The sequence below is a fragment of the Mus caroli genome, chromosome 11 (genome assembly GCF_900094665.2).
Source record: "Mus caroli chromosome 11, CAROLI_EIJ_v1.1, whole genome shotgun sequence".
Classification (NCBI taxonomy): domain Eukaryota; kingdom Metazoa; phylum Chordata; class Mammalia; order Rodentia; family Muridae; genus Mus; species Mus caroli.
The window spans coordinates 90680086-90703064 of record NC_034580.1 but is presented as its reverse complement, the minus strand read 5'-3'; the positions used below and the strand labels follow the sequence as shown (position 1 = coordinate 90703064).

The following is a 22979-nucleotide window of genomic DNA, read 5'->3' as shown; positions in this document are numbered from 1 at the left end:
ATGGTCTCTGATCAAATGGCTCTTTGCAGAAGAGATGCCTCTGGCTTCTCATTGGCTACTTCCTCCTCCCCTCACTCTTCCCCCTCCCCCACAGGTCTTTCAGCTGATGGGCAGGCATAGCTCTAGCTCAGTGTTACAGTCCTGGGGCATAGGCTAGCTTCAACTGGGTCCCTGCACCCTTAAGGTGGGGGCTGCTGGCTCCCCTCTCACCTCTGTCTGGTCCCTTGCATGTCCTTCCTGGGCTGGTCGAGGGCGGAAGAATAAGAAGTCAGCCCCTCCCTCCCTCCCTCTGCTTCCTGGCCTTGCCTTGGGCTCTTGGCAGCCTCTACCTCCCAACTCAGTTCCAAAGAGCACACAGGAGCCGGCTTGGCTGCCTTCCTGAAAGGAAGTGGCCCAGACAAGTAGCCCGGAGGATGGCGTGACTACAGAAGACACTGAGCCCTGCCTGGGCATCCACATGTGAACGCCCAGATGACCAGCAGCACAGAGGGAGGACACAGACATACTCACTGGGCAGAAGCCTCTCCTGGAAGAGTAAGCAGGATGGCTTCCTACAGTCCCTGACAGAGTAGCAGCTGTTTCCAGCCCCCACCTTCTGTGGCGTCACCCCGCACTCACTCCACCCTACTTTTAGTCCAGTTGATGGCCCTGATTATGGGTCTGATGAGCGGCCTCCACCTTCACTCTAAATACAGACCACGCATGCACATGCGCAGCTGGACCCTGCAGCCATTTCCGCACCACTCCCTATTGTCCAGACTCTTGAATACAGAGGCCACCTACAGCGGCCCTCAAACACTAAGGCCACACCTCTCCAGGCAGGGTCTAAATATGGTTCTGGCACACTGTATCGACCTCAACAGTTAGTTTGCTCCCAAACGGAGTCATTCCTACTTCAGGGCTGAAGTGAGAACCCATGATGGTAGGCATGCCAGAACTTCCTAGAAACCGCATCATCCCGGGTACCACACAGCCTCCTCAGGCGAGAGGGGCATGGGTCTTTCTGACCTGTCAGATCCTGACCGATGGGCTCTGCTTCCCCTAATGCCTCAAGAAATTTTTGTTTTTCCTTCTGAATGGAGAGGAATGATAAAGTTTGCACTCCTTAAATGCAAGGACGCTGTTGATCACGAGTGAACACCAGAACTACATACAGCTAGTTCGAACTAAGATGTGTATAGTTTCTTTTCTTTTCTTTTTTTCTTTTTATTTTTTTGGTTTTTCGAGACAGGGTTTCTCTGTGTAGCCCTGGCTGTCCTGGAACTCACTCTGTAGACCAGGCTGGCCTCGAATTCAGAAATTCACCTGCCTCTGCCTCCCAACTGCTGGGACTAAAGGCGTGCGCCACCACTGCCCGGCAATGTGTATGGTTTTAACGGTTGAGATTGTATTAGGTTAAATAAGATATGAAACTAGTTTCACCTGACTTTTTATTTTTATTTTATTTTATTTTATTTTTGACATAGGGTCTCATGTAACCCAGGCTTTGATCCGGTCTCCACCTCTTCTGTGGTATATATAGAGATTGAACGCAAAGCATTGTGCATACTAGGAATCACTGTACCAGCGGAGCTACACTGCAGCTCATGTCCCCCCCGACCCCCTTTTTAAACATGGATGCTAGAAAATAAAAAATATGGGGCTGGAGAGATGGCTCAGGGTTCAATCCTCAGCACCCACATGGCAGCTCACAACTGTAACTTAGGTTCCAGGGGACCCTGCACCTTCACAAAGACGTACATGCAGGCAAAACACCAATGCACAGAAAATGAAGGAAAGAAAGGAAGAAAGAAGAAAGAAAGAAAGGAAGGGGGGGGGAGAGAGAGAGAGAGAGAGAGAGAGAGAGAGAGAGAAAATGAAAAACATATGAGTTTCCCACAATCTATTTTTTAAAATCGCAAGTGCATGCACCCTCCCCCCCCCCAGGCACACACACATACACTCACACACAGGTACACACTCATACACAAGAGCACAGGAATGCACACACACACACACACACACACACACACACACACACACATTAAGCACACTTTCTCCTTCTCCTCCTCCTCCTTCTTCTTCTCCTTCTTCTCCTTCTTCTCCTTCTTCTTCTTTTGAGACAGGGTTTCTCTGTGTATAGCTCCTGGCTGTTCTGGAACTTGATATGTAAACCAGGCTGCCCTGGAACTCACAGAGATCCTCCTGCCTCTGTCTGTCTCTGGAGTACTGGGATTCAAGGTGTACCATCATGCCCCTGCTCCTCCTATCATTTTGGGCAGGGAGAATCACCAGTGGTCCAGCACCTTTGGGTACCAATTTGCTTCCCTCCCTCGCTGCCTGGCTTTGCACATTCTCTGTAAAGAGTTGAGCTCTCCATGGGCACAAGGACCAGTCACTCTCCCGGAAAGACTACTTTCTTCCCTGGTTCTGTCTCCTCCATGCAAATGCCCTGGCTCAGTTTGCAGCACACATTCAGGAGAACACACTAACAGCCTCTCGCCAGCTCTGAGAATTCCCACCAGTGCGGGGGACTTTGGGATGCTTGTCTTCTTCCACACCAGCCCCTCCTGATTTTCCCAAGTGTCTCTCTGCTCAGCTCTAACCCATCAGCCTGCATGGATAAACTTGTAAGACTTGTATGTCCAGAGGCTGTGATCTCCCACCTATGCCACACCAAACCGGAAGGGGCCTGTGGACATAGATGTCTTTGCTTACAGGTAAGTGGGCACAGAAAGAGACACATTCTTAACCACTCTGGTCCCCACTGTGACACCCACACGGGGCCACTCACAGCTCCCATTCACTCCCTCACGTTATCACCCAGGCCTTCCTGTGGCTTAATGAGTGCCTCCCCTCATGGGTGGGTACTCCCCTCATCTTCCCTCACACCGCTAAGGTCCCCAAGCTCCAGCTAGAAGCCTTTCCTCTCCGGTCACATGCAGCTCTCTGTCTATGGGAGTTTTGGAGACAGCTAGAAAAGGAAACAGGATAGAAAAGCTGAATATAGGGAAAAACCCACCATCTTCAGGTTACAGCAAATCCATCCAGGAGATGGCCATGCTCCAGGTCCCTCCCCAAAGGGACTTGGATTCCAAAAGGACAGCAAGAGAAAAAAAAATCAAAATGAAATCTTCTTTCTCTGTAGATTTTCCACGTGGATTTCAATGAAGTATCAGCTCCAGGAGACTAGTCTTCCCCACCAAAAATGAAGACGACTGTCATAGAGCAGAGCTGGGAGTAGGAGCTGTGTTAGCACACAGGGGACAGTGAGGGTCTTGGAAACAGGGCCTGGCATCTGTATTTAAGGCAGCAATGATGTCAGCGGAAAGGAGGGCTTGGGTTCAGAGTGTGATACAATGATCTCTTTGTTGTCCACTTCCCTGTTCTATACACACATTTAGAGCACATACCAGCCCACGCCACGTGACAGCTGCTGTGGGGTGCTGCAAACAAGGCCTACCACAAGGTGCACAGCCCTTGTGTATATCCACGTATGTACACGTATGTATATGTATAGATTTTCAGGTGCACAGTGAGAGGTTAAGTTATTCGCTCCTTTGTCTGGAGTTCTGCTTCGTTCAGCCCATTTGTTGTTATTAATTAATTAATTAATGATTGCAGTAGTACAAGTTAGGACTACTGTCCTTTATCATGGGGAGACACATTTCAAGTGTTTGACTACCTGTCATGCCAGGAAGCTGTCATTTGCTCCCTTTCTTGGCTAGTTTGTTCTTCCTCTCACCTTCACCCTCACCTTTCCACAGCTCTGTACTTATATCCTCCGGAGGACCTCTCTCACCATCTTGCCTCTCCCTGGTACCTATGGAGACTGTGCCCAGCCCTGCACAGAATTGTCAGGTCTGAAAAGAACATAGTGGACCATAAGCACAGGGGCCTGGTAATAACATACCAGGTAATGGGCTGACGGTGTGTTGGGACCTCAGAGGGCTTGGTTAGCGAAGAGGGGAGGGAAAGTTGTTGAACTTTGGAGGATGAGGGATTAGTCAATAGAGAGAGGGGACATTGTGCCAGGAATATGGAGGGAAATAAAACGAGAAGGGGGTTTATATGTGTAGAAATTACAGTCACACCCTTTGGCTGGTAGACAGATGGGGGCCCGTGGAGGAGACAATAAGTTCAGACAAGCGAGCAGTGGCCAGGTACAGCTCGGATGCTGAGTTCAGAAGGATGGACCCTGTGAGGATGGGAGGAGATAGGGTCTAGCCAGGAAGAGTCCCAAGACTGGTGATGCCTGGGAAGAAAGGTATCACCCAGTCAATGTGTCAATCAGTGGGTCTATCAGTACCACACAAGTTTGGATAATTTGTGTCTGAATAGATCTCTACATTCCCTAACTCCTTTTCCTCTCTAGATAAATTTTCCTTTCACGTTGTCCTCATGCAAAGTGCTAATAATGAATTATTAAAGGCCATCATTAATAGTCTTGAATACTCTGTGACAATATGAATGTGTCCTGTGGGTGCCACAGTAGACTGGTAGCACAAGAGAGAGAAGCTACAAATGGCGTGTTCCTTCCTTCCAAATTTGAGACCTGTCTGCCTGAGTGAGAGGGGTCATCTGTGTCTAGTGTCTGGTTCACCCCAGACTTCTGCCTGCTGGATTCTCGGGCCTTCCACTATGTCACCGTCCCCATTCTCTGAGATGTGGGGGACAACTAGTTACCATCCCTCTAGGGCCTCAGGTTCTCAGATGGACAGAGGGAGAGAGGGAAAAGGAGGAAGAAGCAGCAAAAAGTTTTGGGGATAAAGGAAAAGGAAAGAAGGGGGCAGGAAGAAGGGTGGAACGATTCCACGGGCTCCCTGTACTGAGCCAGCATGCTATTGTCCCAGGCACCTCTGTGATGTGGGGTCCTGTCCTTTCTGGTGACACCCTGGAAGTTCCTTCACCACAGCTCTCTAAGATCCCCCGGGGAGAGTTCCTTGAGGGCTGGGCACCTCTCTCTGGTGAGAGCAAGGGTGACCCAAGAGCATTCTCATCCTCCTTGTGACACCCCAGCTTCAGAAGGCCCCTTCTATACCAAATTATGGTTTCTTTGGGCAAGAGGTGGGGAGAGGCCAGCTACCCCTCCATGTGTGACCAAAGAGCAACCTGGTCCTCCATGTCTCAGTCCCTGTTTCTGCTGCTTGAATCCCTTGGAGGGCCCATGAACCTCCCAGGATCCACGGGCAACACCTCCCAGGCCTCAGGTCTGCAGCATGGAGATGTGATGCATTGTTGGGATGGAGGGCCTGAGGGGTGTGTGTGTGTGTGTGCGCGTGTGTGTGTGATCTGGGAATAAAGTGCGTGCGAGCGTGTCCGTGATGCTGTGCACATGGGATTGAACTGGTGAAGCTGGGGATCTGGAGATGCGCGAGGAGGACCGGAAAGAGGAAAAGGTACAAGAGGCAAGAAAAAAGGTCTAAGGCATAAGAAAGGCAAGAGAGGAAGGCGGCGGCGTCTGGATGAGAAGTGAGGGAGAGAGAAAGGGCAGGGGTAGAAGGCAAGTCCCCCATCCCAGAGCCCTGTCCCTGGATCCCCGCCTCCCCAAGTCCCAGGAAGGAAATTCAGAGGCCACTGCACATGCATTGGGTCATTTCCACATGCTTTATTCCAGCAATCAAAATAATTAAAAACATCTCAAATTATTATACACATACAAAATAGGTACAGAGTCTCTTGTTTCCTCCCAGCCCAGGGGTAAAAACTGTTTTGTGCTTCGGAAAGTGGTGCTCTGAAACCCTGATGCAGGACAGACCGAGAGAGAGGCGGGGGGGGGGGGGGGGGGGGAGCAGCAGCAAGAGGGGAGGGTTTCAGAAGAGAGAGAGAGAGAGATCAGATAGGCCCAGGAACTAGAAGAGTGGAGAGAGGGTAGAGAGTGGGCAGGCTGGAGTCCGCACTCTCTCCTCCCTTGTTAAATAGCACCGTCAGGAAAAAAAAAAAAATTCACACAAGTCCCTATCCATTAAAAAAAAAAAAAGAATAAAAAAATACTTTGAACAAAAGGAACATTTGCTGGTCTAGGGAGCATCTCAGCCTCTATAGCACCAGAAATTCCTTCCCACCCCACCCCTTCACAGAGATGTAGCACCTTTGATACCAAACTGGGCGAGCTGCCACCCTGCCCCCATCCCCGCCCCCACACAGTTGCCCCGGTGACACACAAAGACAAGAACGAGGTAGTCTTTCAGCAACACAATTGCACTGACAAACAGAAAGGTCTCCCACCCAGCCTGCACATGCATGTCCGATGTTTCCAGTCTGCTGTGACCCTGCCTGGCTCCAACCCCCTGTGAGGAGCAGGTGGCTCCCCAAAGCACAGGCCCTGGGGGGGGGGAGAAAAAAGTGGGGGGTTTGTTGCAGAGGCCATGGAGATGCCAGATGGTTAGGTTCCTTCAACAGTCCAAGAACCCCATGTCCCAGCAGGATTTGAGGGTGCTGGGTAGGGAAGTAGGCTGGGGGTTGAAGGGCTGGTGGGACATTTCAGCATTGCCTTTGCTTGCTGGGCAGACAATGCATTATTTCCTGTGTCTTGGGGGAGACTTAAATTTGGGGAGCAATGGAGGAGAGGCCCCAAGAGGGGGTGGAGAAAGGAGCAGAAAAGGCAGCAATGGGGGTATCATAAGCCAAGTGGGCAGGAAGGGACTTATACCCACATAGGTCTTCAAGCAAGAGGACCAAGCTTCCTTTTTTTAAAAAGTTATTTATTTATTCTTTTTTTTTTTTTTTTCTTTTTTGGTAAGGTTGAATGCGCTTTTGGTTTTTGGTCACGTTCAGTTGGTCAAAGGTAAAAACTAAGTTTGAAAGGTGAATGCAAAGGAAAAAAAAATGTTTTCCAAAGTCCATGTGAAATTGTCTCCCATATTTTTGGCTTTTGGGGAAAATTGAATTTGGGTTGTTCATCTGTTTCCAGAGTTGGGGAAAAGTGGGCTGGGTGGGAGGGAACCAGATTGGGGTGGAGGGAGTTTACACGAAGCAGGCAGGGCCAATGTCTAGTCCGAATTCCTGGTCTGGGGCACCAATGTCCAAGGGAGCCACATCGATGATGGGCAGGCGGGAGGTCTTGGTGGTTTTGTATTCGATGACTGTCTTGCCCCAAGTTCCAGTGTGACTCTGGTGTGAATGAAGACAGCGGGAGAGGGTCATTATCAAGGTTAGGAATGAAGTGAGGCTCATTCTGTTCTGCCAGAAGGCTAAAACAGATGCCCAAAGAGACAGGCTGGACCCAGTCCTGGGGACTCACCGTGCAGCCGTCCACAAGGGTGCTGTAGGTGAAGCGACTGTTGCCTTCGCCTCTGAGCTCGATCTCGTTGGAGCCCTGGAGGAGCAGGGCCTTCTTGAGGTTGCCAGTCTGCTGGTCCATGTAGGCTATGCTGTTCTTGCAGTGATAGGTGATGTTCTGGGAGGCCTCGGTGGACATCAGGCGCAGGAAGGTCAGCTGGATAGCGACATCGGCGGGGTCGGAGCCCTCGCTTCCGTACTCGAACTGCACGGGCCAGAGAGAGGAGAGAATGAGCGATCACGGGGACCTTCTCGTCCCTGGCTTTCCTACCCAGAACTCCTGTATCCTAGATCTGTATCTGCCCTTCCACTAAGCAGATTAAATCCACTCCAGGACTTCCCGTGCTTTCTGGGTACGAGGCTAACCCATCTCCTGTACTGTTGCTCTGGGGTTCAGCTCACGTACCGGGAATCCATCGGTCATGCTCTCTCCAAACCAGACATGCTTCTTTTCCTTGGGGTTCGGGCTGATGTACCAGTTCTTCTGAGGCACAGACGGCTGAGTAGGGAACACACAGGTCTGACCTGTCTCCATGTTGCAGTAGACCTTGATGGCGTCCAGGTTGCAGCCTTGGTTAGGGTCGATCCAGTACTCTCCTGAAGTGGGCAAGGCAAAGCAGTCAGGAGGAGTAGGCAGCCAGCACCATATGGAAAGTGGAATGTATGAAAACATGGGGGAAGCAGCATGGTGGGCTTAAGGGGGGGGAGGTGGCTGGGGTTAATCCTTACCGCTCTTCCAGTCAGAGTGGCACATCTTGAGGTCGCGGCATGTGCGGGCGGGGTTCTTGCGGCTGCCTTCTGGGCTGCGGATGTTCTCAATCTGCTGACTCAGGCTCTTGAGGGTGGTGTCCACCTCAAGGTCACGGTCACGGACCACGTTAGCATCATCGGCCCGGTAGTAGCGGCCACCATCTTGAGACTTCTCTTGAGGTGGCTGAGGCAGGAAGCTGAAGTCATAACCGCCACTGGGAGGTCCAGGAGGGCCAGGGGGTCCAGGAGGGCCGGGGGGACCCTGTGTAGAGAAAGGAGATCAAGGTTTCCAGGTATTCAAGTCTTCTTGGGGGAGGGTCATGAGGCAGAGGATGTGGGGCTACATACAGCAGGGCCGCTGTCACCAGTGCGACCTCGAGGACCAGGGGGACCAATGGGGCCAGGGAGACCGTTGAGTCCGTCTTTGCCAGGAGAGCCAGCAGAGCCAGGGGGACCCTGGGGATAGAGAGATGGTTAGAAAAAGTGGCTAGAAACTCAAGGCAGCCCCCAAACTCCGGCTCAGAAGCGTTTCCCCTCCCCCCACTGCTGGCTCCGCCCAGTCTCTGCTTCTGTCTCTCAGAGGGTGCCCTCAACTAGTTCCTATGGCCCGGTTTGCAAGGGGGCAGGGATGGAAAGGTCAAAGGTTCTGTAAGACCAAGCTTCTTTTCCTCCCCACCCCCTGTCTGGTCTCTGAACTCCTCTCTGGAGAACAGAGGGAAAGTAACCAAGACAGGGAGGAACCCAGGAAGAAGTAATGGAAGATGCAACTTACCCGGGGGCCTGCAGGACCTGAAGCTCCAGAGGGGCCTTGTTCACCAGGAGAACCCTGAAGAACAGAGAAAAGCAGTTCAGGGGCAGTGGGGGTAACATATCCCCTCATTCTAGACCACTCCCACAATTCTTCTTTGAGCTCTCTGTCTGTCTGTCTGTCTGTCTGTGTCCTGCCCCTCACCCTCACTAGGAAGGAATCAGAATGTCTATCTAGAGTAGACACTGAGGCAAGTGTCCCCCTCCCACCACGTGATCTGCATCAGGGTATGGTGGAAAAGGCCTGATGGCAGCCAGGGCCTGGGAAGTTGAGTATACTCACAGGAGCACCAGGAGGACCCTGGAGACCAGAGAAGCCACGATGACCCTTTATGCCTCTGTCACCTTGTTCGCCTGTCTCACCCTTGTCACCACGGGGGCCTTGGGGTCCCTAGAAGAGAGGAGGAGACAAGACAGGCTGTCAGATGCAAGTTCACATTGAGTGTTGAGTGGGATGATGTTCACATCTGGGTCAGTGCTCCGAGGGCATAAGGTGGGCACGGGACACTTACAGCAGGGCCACGGGCACCAGCAGGGCCAATGGGACCAGCAGGACCAGCAGGACCCTGGAGAGAAAACAGTGTGTTAGATCCTGACTTGGAGAAGCCAAGGCTGAGGGCTGCAGGGTAAGCCTTCCCCTTGGCTAGACTCCTCCTGACCCACATCTCTTCTGCTGTGGCCACCTCTCCTGATTCCCGATTAAACCTCCCCAGAGCCAGGCTTCATGGGATAAGCTGGGGCAAGCCCCATGCCTTGGGGAAGATGGAGCCCTGCCTAGATGAAAGCTAAGTAATGACTGTTTTTCTAGGGAGGCTAAGGACCCAGACATATCCCAAAACCCTTTTCTTCCCCAGCCTGAGTGAGGTAATTCATCCATTTTGAGGCCTTTGAGTATGGATGAAGAAGAGGTCTGATCTGAGCTCAGCAACTTACAGTCTCACCACGATCGCCATTTTTGCCAGCAGGACCAACAGGGCCGGGAGCGCCGGGAGCACCAGGGGCACCAGGGGGGCCAGCGGGGCCAGTCTCACCACGGTCACCCTGGGAACAGAGGATAGAGGTCATGGGGTCAGCCTCAGATGAAGTGTGCAATCTGCGGAGGGGCCAGGGCTAACCAGAGTCCAGCCTGATATGTGGCATGATCTCTTACCTTGGCACCGGGAGCACCATCTCTTCCAGGGGAGCCTTCAGCACCAGGGGATCCCTGTAAAGGGAGGGGGCGAAATGAGTGTCCACTCCAGGGAAGAGGTCAGGCGCAGGACAAGTGGTCCTGTACAGGAACTGGCTAGGAGGTGGGGGCTGCTGACCTCACGTCCAGATTCACCAGGGGGACCAGCCAATCCAGGGGGGCCCATGGGGCCAGGAGGACCGCGTTCACCACTTGATCCAGAGGGACCTTGTTTGCCAGGTTCACCCTAAAGAACAGAGTAAGGCTGGAGGTCAGATGTGGTGGCTCAAGCCATGAGACCTCTTTTGTGTGTTTGTTTAGTTTGGTTTTCGAGACAGGGTTTCTCTGTGTAGCCCTGGCTGTCCTGGCACTCGCTCCGTAGACCAGGCTGGCCTCAAACTCAGAAATCCGCCTGCCTCTGCCTCCCCAGTGCTGGGATCAAAGGTGTTCACCACCACCACCTGGGTACCATGAGAGCATTTCTATCACATTTGCTCTCCTTGTCTCCACCATTGCTACCCTGCCCCTTCTAGTACTCAAGTCCTAAGACGATTCTTCTTGGACACCCTAAGAGGAAAGAACACTCACAGAGGGGCCAGGAAGACCAGGGAAGCCTCTTTCTCCTCTCTGACCAGGAAGACCGACCACACCACGTTGTCCAGCAATACCCTGAGGTCCAGGGGTACCAGGAGAGCCCTGTGGGAGGCAGACAGGGGTGAGAAGGGCTCACAGTAGCACAGGAAACACACACACAACTCTGGAACTCTCCAGAATCACAGAGATATGAGTTAGCACTTACAGCAGGTCCATCAGCACCAGGAGATCCTTTCTCACCAGCAGGACCGGGGGGACCTGGGGGACCAACTTCACCAGGACGTCCAGCAGGGCCAGTCTCACCACGGGGACCTTTGCCCCCTTCTTTGCCAACGGGACCGGGAGGGCCAGGGGGTCCAGCATTTCCCTAGATGGGCACAAGAGGGACTGTCAGAGTCCAGGCTTCCAAAGCATCATAGTGGTAAGCCCCAGCCAGGCCTGCTGTCCTGACAATACATGTCTCACCCCATCCTCATTCCAGAACCACAGATACTCACAGAGGGACCAGGGGGACCGACACGGCCAGCAGCACCAGGGAAGCCAGTAGCACCCTGGTAGGAGAGAACACTGGGTGGTCAGAAGTGAACAGTCACCTGTCACCTGTCCTCATCTTCTCCAGTCTCTGCCTTTGGGGAGTCACGACAGAGATGCATATGATACTCACAGGGGGACCAGCAGCACCACGAGGACCTTTGGCTCCAGGAGCACCAACGTTACCCTGTAAGACAGTGTCAAGGTATGAGATCCAGGCTAGCCCCAAGTCCAAGGCTATCCAAAGCTTATGGTGCAGAAGACGAGATACTTACAATGGGGCCAGGGGGTCCAGCAGGACCAGCAGGGCCAGGAGGACCAGCATCACCTTTAACACCAGTATCACCAGGTTCACCTTTTGCACCAGGTTGGCCATCAGCACCCTAGGCAGGAGAGAGAATGGAGAGTGGAGGAGTGGAGGAGGCAGCCTGAGAGCAGAGGGCCTCTGGGCTAGAGGAGGGGCCACAGATAGGGACTTGGAGATGCAGAGACACTTGGAGACAATCAGTACCTCCCCACCCTTCTCTTCTGACTCAGGGTAACACTTCTGTCCTCATTCAGCCACCCAAGGTCCCATGCCTCATGTCTCAGCTAGGGACAGAAAATGAGGAGGGTCTTGATACTCACAGGGGGGCCGGCAAAGCCAGCAGGACCAGGGGGACCAGCCTCACCACGGTCTCCCTAGAAGAAGAAGACGATGATGACTTTGGAGAGATGTCTCAACATTAGGGAAGGAGAGGAACAGATGGAGTAAAGGGATAGGGTTTGCAGTGGGGGCAGAAAGCAGGTAGGAGAGAAGGGATGAACAGAGATCAGGGTCTTCTGTACTTACGGGAGCACCACGGGCTCCGGTGGGACCGGGAGGACCACTGGGACCAGTTTCACCCTATGAAGGAGAGACAGGAACTCTCAACTCTCCTGGGAGATGAACCAATGACACCTTCCCTCCCTCCTGGTCCCTTGAACTTCCTGGGTCACCAGCTTCATATGGCAGGACCTGCTTTCCCTGCAGAGCCCCACCTGAGCTTGCAAAGGAGGCTTTGTGTTAAGAAAGAAGGTGAAGAGGTAGCCACTAACCTTGTCACCAGGGGCACCAGCAGGGCCAGGAGGACCAATGGGACCAGTCAGACCACGGGCACCATCTTTACCAGGAGAACCATCAGCACCTTTGGGACCAGCATCACCCTAAAAACAGGGAAAAAAAACCCCTGAGAATTCCAGATTGGGGCCAAGAGTTGAGCTACAGCATTCTGCAGATGTATCTAAGAGGCCCTCCCCAGCTCTGTCAAGGATGCAAAGTTCTTTCAGGGGTTAAAGGTGCCTACTTGGGGATTCAGGTGGAACCTGGGTTAAGAGGCCCCTGAATTCTACAGAGTGGTAAATAAAGCAACCTCCATCAGGGAGATGCCCCAACTTTCATCCCCATGGTAACTAACACATCAGAAGGGCCTGAGTCACAGGTATTAGATTAATGAGGAAAGCATGAGGATAAACAAGAACCACCAAGGGCTCATGGGAAGGGAAGGTTGACTTACTCTGTCACCCTTAGGACCTGGAAGACCAGCTGCACCACGTTCACCAGGCATTCCCTGAAGACCGGGGGCACCCTGGCTACCGGGAGCTCCGGGGGCACCGGTATCACCCTGTTTAGGAAACAAGATTAGTGAGCCCAGTGGCATCTCAGAGCCATGAGCTCACTTAGGATTCCTTATGTGTGGATCCCAGATCACAGGTTCCAACCAGAGGGACAAACTCACAGACCCGACCTTGGGCCCCCTGGGCCCCCACTCTGGTCTTGTCCCCAAGTCCTACGATCTGGGACACAACTATCATGACCTTTCCACGATGCCCTCACCTTGGCACCATCGTTGCCGGGGGCACCATTGTTTCCTCGGGGACCAGCAGGACCTGGGGGGCCTTGTACACCACGTTCACCAGGGAAACCTCTCTCGCCCTAGAAAGGAAGGAAAGGGCACATGATGCTCTGATAGGACCAAGCTTGGGACGTCCCAACAGAAGTGGCATGAGAAGGCTCACTTACTCTTGCGCCAGAGGGTCCAGGGGCACCAAGGTCTCCAGGAACACCCTGAGAGTAGAAAGAGGAATTGCAGTGAATCCAACCTTCCCCCACCCCGAGAAAGAGCCTCTGCCCCCTCTTCCTAGGAGCTGGACTTCAGGAGCCCACAGGACCACATTCTCAGCTTAGAACTGAAATTCCTCATTACGATGGGAAGGCTTGAGGTAAAGCCAGAGTTATTCCAGGAGTGTGTATAGAGAAGTCACCTTGCCTAGAAGCTACCCAGCCAGTGCCAGATCATTTGCAGTGAGTGCCCTCGCACATTTGGTGTATCCAAAGTCCTCCCTTAGCGTTTAATCCCTATCCCTCTAGCTGGTGATTCCCACCCCCATCAGCTGCAAGCAGTGGGTGGCTGTTTTCTTTGTATTTCTTGCATGCTCCCACCTTCTGTCCTGCTGCTACTTCTTACCTGTTCACCAGGCTTGCCTGCTTCACCAGGAGGACCGGCAGGACCAGGAAGACCCTGTAAGGTGGGAGGTGGAGGGGAGAAGAGGAAGGATTTAGAATCTTTAACAGTTAACAAAGGAGTGTTCTGCACTCTTCCGTGCGAACCTAAGTCATGAAGCCTCACCTGGAATCCAGGAGAGCCAGCGGGACCTTGTTCACCTCTCTCACCAGCAGGACCCTGTGGTAGAGAAGAGGCAGTAGTCATGAATAGTCCAAGGGGAAGGGAAGCAAGGCCCCACCTTTCCTGCTCCCCAAGGCTCGCAAACAGGAATACTTACAGCAGGGCCAGGGGCTCCCTGAGCTCCAGCTTCTCCATCTTTGCCAGCAGGACCCTGTGGGGAGAAGGCAATAAATTCAGTATGGGAGATTACAGCTGCAGGTAGGGACTGGACCTCTGTGACTTCCGATGTTGTGACAGTGGCTGCAGACATCCTTCATGGGAGGATGGTGTATGTCACAGGCAGGGACAGAAAGGTCAGAGACTCAAAAGAGATACTTACAACAGCGCCAGGGGGTCCGGGAAGGCCTCGCTCTCCAGCCTTTCCAGGTTCTCCCTGTATAGAAAGGGAAGCAAGATTGAGGGTCACAGGTCGAGACTTGTTACATACAGCCAAGGACCTCTCATTACAGTGAGCATTCCCAGGGGGCTTTCTGTTCAAGAAGACTGCAGGAGGTTGGCAAGCTTCAGGGTCTAGGGAAGGTCTTGCAGGCATCTAATGCGCAGCCTCTCTTCCTGCACCCAAAGCAGATGTCCGAGGCTCCTTCCTGGTCACCCTTTCCCTTCCCTTCCCCTTGACACACACCTTCACTGACCTGAACTGCTAATGGCAGTCATCTCAAGGCTCTCCTTACCAGACTTGGGTGTGACTATCACATAAAAAGACCATCTTATCTGTGTGTTCAGGGGAGTCTGCCTTGCAATACTTATTTATCAAGGACAGAATGATGGTCATGGAGCCAACGGTCTCTTATTCCACTAATGGGTCCAGAAAGGGTCAGTAAAGAGCCTGAGGTCACACAGCGTGTCAGTCGAGTTAGTATGCCTGTTACTGGTTCTGTAGTGTTCCTCACTGAATACTCACAGCGGTACCCTTAGGTCCAGGGAATCCCATCACACCAGCCTGGCCACGGGCTCCAGGAGGACCTGCGGGTCCAGGGCGACCATCTTGACCAGCGGGACCCTGAGGATGGGAGGCACAAGAGTTGTGGTAAGGGCTAAGGTAGGCACACAGGAGGGTAGGGGTGAGGCATGAGAGAACAGGCATACTTACAGGGGGGCCGGTTTTGCCATCAGGACCAGGGCTGCCAGGACTGCCAGTGAGACCCTAGGGTGAAGCAGAAGGCCATGAACGAGGGCAGGAGGAGGGGGATGACAAGGGGAGGAGGGGGAGCGGGGCGGGGGGGGGGAGTCTGGAGCTCCAGCTGCAGGCTGCTCCAAGTCCCATGCAGGACAGAGGATCTTCTCACCTTGGCACCAGGGAGACCAGCTTCACCGGGGCGACCAGCTTCACCAGGAGAACCTTTGGGACCAGCAGGGCCAGGAGAACCACGTTCACCAGAAGGACCCTAAGTGGAGAGAAGTCACAGACGCATCAGGGCCACAGCCTTGGCCTTATTACCATGGGTTTAGCATCCTCTTCATGCTGGAAGAAGGTCTTGGACTTTGAGGGGGATTCGTGGGGATGCCAAAGAGAGGCCGAACAAGAGGAGGAGGGAGACACAGCTGTGGATGCAAGGCGACAGGGAGCACGACTGCGGACATGAGCGTAGGTGGATGTCAACAGTACTGTCAGGGAAGTGACAGTACAGTGGCAGCTGGGGGAGTCAGCTTCTCTGCCAGGAAGAGAGATTACCTTGGGGCCAGCAACACCATCAGCACCAGGGAAACCACGGCTACCAGGTCCACCCTGCAGGGAGAAGAAAAAAAGGCCAGTGAGCCCAATTACCATCACAGCACTGGGCAAGCACTAAGAGCAAATGAGGAGAGACACAGGGGACAGGGGACACTTACACGCTCGCCAGGAGGTCCAGGCAGGCCGGAAGGTCCAGGCTCACCACGGGCTCCTCGTTTTCCTTCTTCTCCAGCAGGGCCTGGGGGACCTTGAACTCCAGTAGCACCCTGGAGTGGGCAGAGAGGGAGTAGCCTTGGTGAGGGAGTACAAGCCCAGGAGCCTTTGATGCTGGCTTCTAGTAATAGGACTTCTGGGTATGAGGAGGGGGGTCCCTTCCTCCCTGGAGCTCCCCGTTGAGGCTTCCTGACCCTGGGGGCGGAGGGGGGAAAGGGGTGATGTGTGACTTACGGGTTCTCCTTTGGCACCAGTGTCTCCTTTGTTGCCAGGAGCACCAGGTTCACCCTGTGTAGGGAGAGAAAGAGGGTAAGAATTGGAGTTGCTCTGTTGGCTCGCAAGTGTATGTTTCTCCAGAAGGGGGCGCCTTGGAGCTCGTGCACGAGCGAGGCTGAAGGGAGAGTCTTATACTTACACTGTTACCCTTGGGACCTGGAGGGCCGCTGGGGCCCTGGGGTCCAGAGGGGCCTCGGGCACCAGGGAAGCCAGGAGCACCAGCAATACCAGGAGCACCCTGCAGGAGTCAGGACAGACATTTTAGCCCAAGGGTGGAGGGCATGGGGCAGGTGGCAGGTGGCTCATGGGAGGAAGAGGGCTGCTAGAGACTTACATTGGCACCTTTAGCACCAGGCTGTCCATCAGCACCAGGGTTTCCCTGTCACATAGAGAAAGGAGGGTGAGTGACATCCTAGAACCGTGAAGTTGGCAAGTAGCACAGGGGTCAGCAGCAGGAAGGACACTCACAGCAGGGCCGGCAGCACCAGCAGGGCCAGGGGGTCCGGGCTCACCACGCACACCCTGGGGACCTTCAGAGCCTCTGGCTCCCTGGGGACCAGCTTCACCCTAGATCGGAGGAAAGGACAAATCAGATTGGGGCAGCCAGCATTACTTCTGGATATCAGGTGTTGGAGGGCGGGGGAGCAAGGATGAGGACTTTGAGAGCTAGGAAGGGGACACCAGGATTGAGTCCAGGATTGCGGAATGTGCTTCATTCTTGCCACCCTGGGCTTCTCTGATCTGGGTGATGCCTAGCCCTTGGCCTATGACAATCATGTTCAAAGAAAGAATGTGCCTCACCTTAGCACCAACTGCACCAGGGAAGCCAGGAGGGCCAGTGGGGCCGGTGGGACCCTGTGAATGAAATGGAAGTTTAGCTACAAGGTGGAGGAGACTAAGAGCTTCTAAGTTTGAACAGTTGATGTCAGCCCCAAGAGCTGACCCTGGGGTCTCACCCTACTCCCATACTCAAAGTCAAGGCCATACTTACAGGGGGCCCAGCAGCACCAACAGCACCATCATTACCACGAGCACCCTGCAAGAGAGAGGAAAAGCCCAATTATGTCCCTTGAGCACTGGCTAGTTCCCTTAGTCCCCAGGGAACTGCAACCAGAGCCCAGGGGCATCCAAGGAGGCGGGAGTACTTACAGCAGTGCCAGGAGGTCCAGGGCGACCTCTCTCACCGGGCAGACCTCGGGGACCCTAATAAGGAAACCAAGGGAGGTCGAGTGAGATGGAGACACCCTCTTCTGCAGCCTCCCTCTTGGAGCGCCCCCTGTCACTCAAGCTGGCCTACTTACCATCTGGCCAGGAGCTCCGTTTTCACCAGGACTGCCGGGCTCTCCCTAGGAACAGAGAACAGAGTGAAGCATTTATAGTAGGACTGTTGGGCATCGGTCATTCAGGACCTCCCAACAGTATCTTACCTTAGGACCAGCAGGACCAGCATCTCCTTTGGCACCATCCAGACCACTGAAGCCCTTAATGAGGGGAAAAAGAGATGAAGTAAGACCCCCGTTGGGGGAGTATACCACTTTGACACCCACATGGATTTGACAATAATTTTTGGAAGATCTCCAGCCATCTCTCTGTCTCTGAGCTAAAGTAGATCCCAATTCACCTATCATCCAGCCAGTCTCTTTATTGGGACTTCTTCCCCCACAAAAGGAAGTCCTTTCAGATGTCTAACCTATGACCTTTGAGATATCTCCAGCTACCATCTAACATGATTCACAACAGGATCTCTTAGGGAAGGGGAGAGAATGGTGACTTGGGGCTTTGGGAGCTTCAGTGAGTCCAAAGAGACTTACTCGGTGTCCCTTCATTCCAGGGAGGCCAGCTGTTCCAGGCAATCCACGAGCACCCTGGGGAGAAAGGCAAATGAGGACTTGGAAAGGTGTCAGAAGGAAGGGCTCTGTGACTATTGCTCCTAAATGCATCCCCAGTGCAGTAAGCCCTGGGCCCACCCTCACATCCTGCTCACCTGAGGCCCAGGAGGTCCACGCTCACCAGGACGGCCGGGCTTGCCAGCTTCCCCCTGCAGAGAGAGACAAGCCTATTATGGCAGTGCTCCCCTATCCCCCATTGAAGGGTGGATTCAGTTTAAGGGACCAAATCTAACTTCTAACCTAAAACTCAGTTTAGATCTACAGTGGTGTATTCAGCTCACCCAGAACTCTTAAACCTGGATTACTCCAAGGAATGGAGATGGATGGGGGTGAGGATGCAAGTGGGGATGGAGGCTGCCTCACTAAAACATTCTATTCAGTGGAAAGATGACTGCCAAGGGTCATCTTGACGTCTCTTCTCCTGGTTATTGGTGCTGAGACCCTGCTGGGAAGATTTCAGGACCCACATAGAGAAGGCCACAGGATTTGATAGTGTCTTTCCCCAGGGATACTTACATCATCTCCGTTCTTTCCAGGAGGGCCAGGGGGACCTCGGGGACCCATTGGACCCTAGAGGGGACAGGAGAAGCATTTAGAACTCCTAGATGAGAGACAACAAGGAGGAAGACTGGAACGAGGAGGTGACAAGCTATCCCTCTCTCAGTACAGGTGACTTTCCATAGGAGAATTTGTGAAAATGGAGGTGTGTCGGCGTGGAGGACTAACTTACTGAACCACCAGGCTCGCCAGGTTCACCAGGGGGGCCTTGGAAACCTTGAGGACCCTGAAGAACACGAGAGAAGGATAGGCTCAGAAAGGCAGGTTCCTCCCGGGCTATCTCCCTCTTACAAGAGATGTCTACCAGCCTTCTGCCCTCATCCCCATCTTCCCCCACCTCCGCAACAGTACATGCCCAAAATGATCCATGAAGACCCTTAGATACGTACAGGTGCACCAGGGGGGCCAGGGAGACCACGAGGACCAGAAGGACCCTACAGAAGGAAAAAGAGGGGCTTGTGATACCTGTGAATAAAGGCAGTGTGGCAGAAATCTGTTTCTACCTCTTCCTGTGGAGATCACTGTCTGGCTTGCATCTTCTGTAGATCTCAAGTCCCAAAGATGGCCTTTACCTCCCAAGCTATCTGTACCACCCCCTTGCAGGACATCATTGGCCTTTCTCTTCTGGATGCCTATCCTCTGTGTGGTCACTGCTCCCCCTGGTGGCTCACCATGGGGCCAGGCACGGAAACTCCAGCTGATTTTTCATCATAGCCATAGGACATCTGGGAAGCAAAGTTCTAGAAAAACAAGAGAGAATGCGTGAGGAATTGGACTCTGGATGGTAAATTGAAAGCCAGGAGGCATTAGCAGTAATGGGACAAACGGATGTAGGCTTCCGGAAGCAATTAACTCAGGGAGACAGCAATATAGCCTGTAAGATATTCCTGTACTAGACACCTTGACAGCTAATCTAACCAGACAATCCCAAACTACAGAAGAACCTATAAAATAACACCCTCTGCCTAACAGCCAGACTCTTCAAAACCTTCCCAAGTCAAGGATGACAAAGAGTCTCAGAAACAGTCTACATTTGTGGGAACCAAAGGAATGAGACAATGGAATGCAATTGGTGGTCTTAGACAGGAAGGGGCAGGAGAAATGCTATAAAGAACATTTTGGGAGGCATTGGTGAAATCTGCAAATGAGATTGCATATCAGGCAATAGTGCTAGATCAACATTAAATTTGGTGCTATGGTTCCATAGAATGCCCTTGCTCTTAGGAAATGCGCTTAGGATCATAAGGCACGGGCACGTTCTTGGCAACTTATGTCTCAAATGGTCCAGGACGTACAGAGGCATAAAGAACTGGGTGCCCAGAAAGTGGCAAAGCAGTTGTGTTGAAGAGTGAATAGAAGTTCTGTGAACCATTGCAACTTTTCTGTAAGTTTATAATTATTTTAAAATAGAAAACTATGTCTGATAAAACCAAAGCAAAGCAAAACAAGCAAACAGACAAACAAACAAATAAAACCGGGAGTCACACCCGTCTGGGGTCTTCAAGATCTACTTACTCCTCCAAGGCCAGGGGGTCCGGGAGGCCCAGGGGGACCAGGAGGACCAGGAAGTCCAGGCTGTCCAGGGATGCCATCTCGTCCAGGGGGGCCAACGGGTCCCTGCACCAAGAGACAGAGGGGGCTGCTATGAGCACAAATCAGAGCCACGCCCCCTCCAGTTTCCCAGCTCATTTAGAATACGATGCTTACCCTTGGGCCTTGGGGGCCAGGGTCTCCCTTGGGTCCCTGTGGGGTTGAGGATGAAGAAACAAAAGGCCGGTAAGAGAAGCAAAGAAAATTGCAATTTATTGGAGGACAGTGGGGGTCGTGGACCGGTGGGCGGGAAGTAGGGAGCAGATTATTACCTCGACTCCTACATCTGAGTTTGGTGATACTGGGGAGAAAAACGTTCAGTTAGAAGTAAATTTACTAAGGTACCTGGGGGTGTTATAGGCTTTCAAGACACAGGCAAGGGAGGAACTCCAACCTCCCTTAACCCTAGGACCAGAACCGTACCATATTCTTCGGGGCAGAAAGCACAGCACTCGCCCTCCCGTTTTTGGGGGTTGGGACAGTCCAGTTCTTCTTTGCATTGTACGTCATCGCACACAGCCGTGCCATTGTGGCAGATACAGATCACGCATACGTCGGGTTTCCACGTCTCACCATTGGGGACCCTTAGGCCATTGTGTATGCAGCTGACTTCAGGGACTGAGCAAATGGGAAGATGTGCGGGTCAGAGACCTTACCTCGGAGCACCAGGGATCCCAGCCTTATACACTCTTTGCCCTGTCTAAGAGGCGCACGGAGATTTTCCACTTCCTGAATCTTTCCCCCCATCCCCTATATTCTTCCCTCAAATCCTTAAATGCAGGTCTGCTCCATATCGGCGACGTTCAGTGACAGCACCAGGGCGCCTGGCCAGGACTATAACGTCCCAGTTCTCAGGAATTTAAACAAAGCTCTAGACTGGGGTTTCTTCCAAACAACTTCAGCCCACGCGCGCGGGAACCAAATGAAATAAAAAAGCCTGCTGAAGGAGAGTAGGAGGGCTCCTACGCTGTAGGTGGGGGCTCGTGGGACGTGGTTTGCGCGGAGACAGGAGGCGGGGGTGGGAGGAGAGAAGGGGAATTTCAGCTCTGGTCCCACCTCCTTTCCCGGGGCAGGTGGGGCGGAGTGGGCGGGGCTATAATTTGGAGGGGCTGATTTCAGTGGAGCCCTGTCCAGAGTAGTAAAATGTATCCCTAAAGTTAGATACATCCCAATTTCCAGCTCCCAGGAATCTTGAAAGCTTGCTAACTAGACAAGCGGGGTCCTTCAAAGCCAGTAGTGCTTTGGAATCTCCTTAGCCAAAGAACTCAAGTCTACAAATAGTAATGATGAGTTAACCACGCCCACCGCTCCAGGACCCGATCAAGGCAACCACTAGGTGGCGGGCAAAACTAAGCAATGCACGGGCGGATCGAATTTTACTCGGCCTGGGTCACTTCTTTCAAAGACCAGAGCTACCTCATCCATCCCTGCTTTTATTTTCCTAGTCTGGAGATGAGGGTCCGCAATAACCCAGGTTTTCCTTCTCAGCCCGCGCGCTGTAAAGTGCTGTACCAGGACGCGTAGTGCTCTCGGCTGGCCAGCAGGAGGCACAGGGACCGCGCCCAGTCAAGTCCTAGCCAAACTTTCTCATCCAGCAACCCGCCCTCTCCGTGCGTCCCCTCCCCCCGAGAGCCCAGCACCCCGGAGGCCCCAGCAACACTGTCTAGCCTGCAGAGAGGGCAAACAATCTTTCCTTATGAATCATCCCGCAGCCTTTTTGATAGCTTTTACATCTTGAGCTCCGAATCTCTATTCCAGAGGCCTTATTTCATTTTCGACGTACTCTGCCTCAACCCGTGTCCGGATTCCCACTTTTCCTGTTGTGCTACAGATGGGTGCTTGAAATTTCTTCCTGGGCCATCTCATGCAAGGCTCCACTTCTGAGAACTGTTCGCCCTCATCTGCTCAACAGGGTGACCTCTCTCATCCCGTTTCCTCTCCATCACCGTCCCATCCCTGCCTCTGGAGCAGCCCTGCACCTCCGTTTAAGTCTTAACTGCTAGGACCCTCTATACAGAACGTGATACCAAGAAGCCGTAAACTCCCCAGAGTTTGGAACTTACTGTCTTCTTGGCCATGCGTCAGGAGGGCAGTGGCCCCTAAGAGGAGCAGGAGCCGGAGGTCCACAAAGCTGAACATGTCTAGACCCTAGACATGTAGACTCTTTGCGGCTGGGGTGGGGGGTTAGCTTCGGCTCATGCGTGGCCTCACTCCGCGTGCCTCCTGCTCCGTCCCGAGGAGAAACTCCGGTCTGCTCCGACGACTGGCCTGGGCCCCTTTTATACCATCTTGATGGAGAGCTGGGAGGAACCCTGCCTCTCGGAGAGGGGGAGCCAGTAGCCCGGCCCCCAGCCAATCAGAACTGCCTGGCCCGGCCCCCAATTTGGAACGAAGAGGGGGGAGGAGGGAAAGGAAGGGAAAGGAGTCCACCCAGCCCCCCCCCGCAACTCTGCCGCCCTTGCCCCCCAGATCTACATGGGCCAGAGGTGCTGTCACTGGAGTGTGGCTGGGCCCTCAGTATACTGAGTGTGGGTAGGGAATACCCCTTGTACTTTCTTTCTGGGACTTCAAATCAGAAGGATGTAGAACTGAGAATCTGAGTTGGGAAACACTACAAAGGGTTCAGTGTCAGGAATAATTGGGAAAAGGTCCTCCTGGCCATGCCTCATAATCTTTCTGGCATCCTGGAGAAGAACTAAGGAATAAGTTAGCCAGGCACCTCTCCAAATCCGAAGAACCTAGCAGCTAAGCAGATGTGCCTATTGGAGGTGGGGAGGGGATCACCTCATGGTGCAGACCCAGGAATGGAGGGTAGGAATATTTGTGAACAAGTTATACATTTCTTCACAGATACTAAGAGTCGGATATGTGGTGGTTTGAAAGGAAGGGGGTGCCTATCTGTTCTGCCATGCCAGACCCACCTTTCTCCAGCCCCAGGTATAACAGCTCTGAGGCTGAGGCTTGGG

General features: G+C 53.2%; 1 protein-coding gene across 1 annotated transcript; it reads right to left on the bottom strand.

The window, feature by feature from the left end:
- Nucleotides 1-6663: 6663 nt before the first annotated feature.
- On the bottom strand, nucleotides 6664-22259 carry Col1a1 (collagen type I alpha 1 chain). Its single transcript, XM_021175425.2, has 51 exons — nucleotides 22077-22259; nucleotides 20437-20631; nucleotides 20286-20314; nucleotides 20131-20166; nucleotides 19939-20040; nucleotides 19095-19163; nucleotides 18813-18857; nucleotides 18596-18649; nucleotides 18382-18435; nucleotides 17961-18014; nucleotides 17788-17841; nucleotides 17404-17457; nucleotides 17278-17322; nucleotides 17126-17179; nucleotides 16968-17012; nucleotides 16778-16831; nucleotides 16445-16543; nucleotides 16311-16355; nucleotides 16116-16214; nucleotides 15935-15988; nucleotides 15646-15753; nucleotides 15488-15541; nucleotides 15102-15200; nucleotides 14906-14959; nucleotides 14717-14815; nucleotides 14135-14188; nucleotides 13913-13966; nucleotides 13759-13812; nucleotides 13597-13650; nucleotides 13152-13196; nucleotides 12966-13064; nucleotides 12646-12753; nucleotides 12188-12295; nucleotides 11943-11996; nucleotides 11738-11791; nucleotides 11386-11493; nucleotides 11244-11297; nucleotides 11077-11130; nucleotides 10785-10946; nucleotides 10574-10681; nucleotides 10125-10232; nucleotides 9968-10021; nucleotides 9751-9858; nucleotides 9330-9383; nucleotides 9101-9208; nucleotides 8783-8836; nucleotides 8359-8466; nucleotides 7990-8272; nucleotides 7667-7857; nucleotides 7223-7465; nucleotides 6664-7092 (listed from the first exon to the last, which is right to left on the bottom strand). Exons 1-51 carry the CDS (start codon nucleotides 22150-22152, stop codon nucleotides 6946-6948), a joined length of 4359 nt encoding a protein of 1452 aa, XP_021031084.1. The 5' UTR covers nucleotides 22153-22259; the 3' UTR covers nucleotides 6664-6945.
- Between the last annotated feature and the right edge of the window lie 720 nt (nucleotides 22260-22979).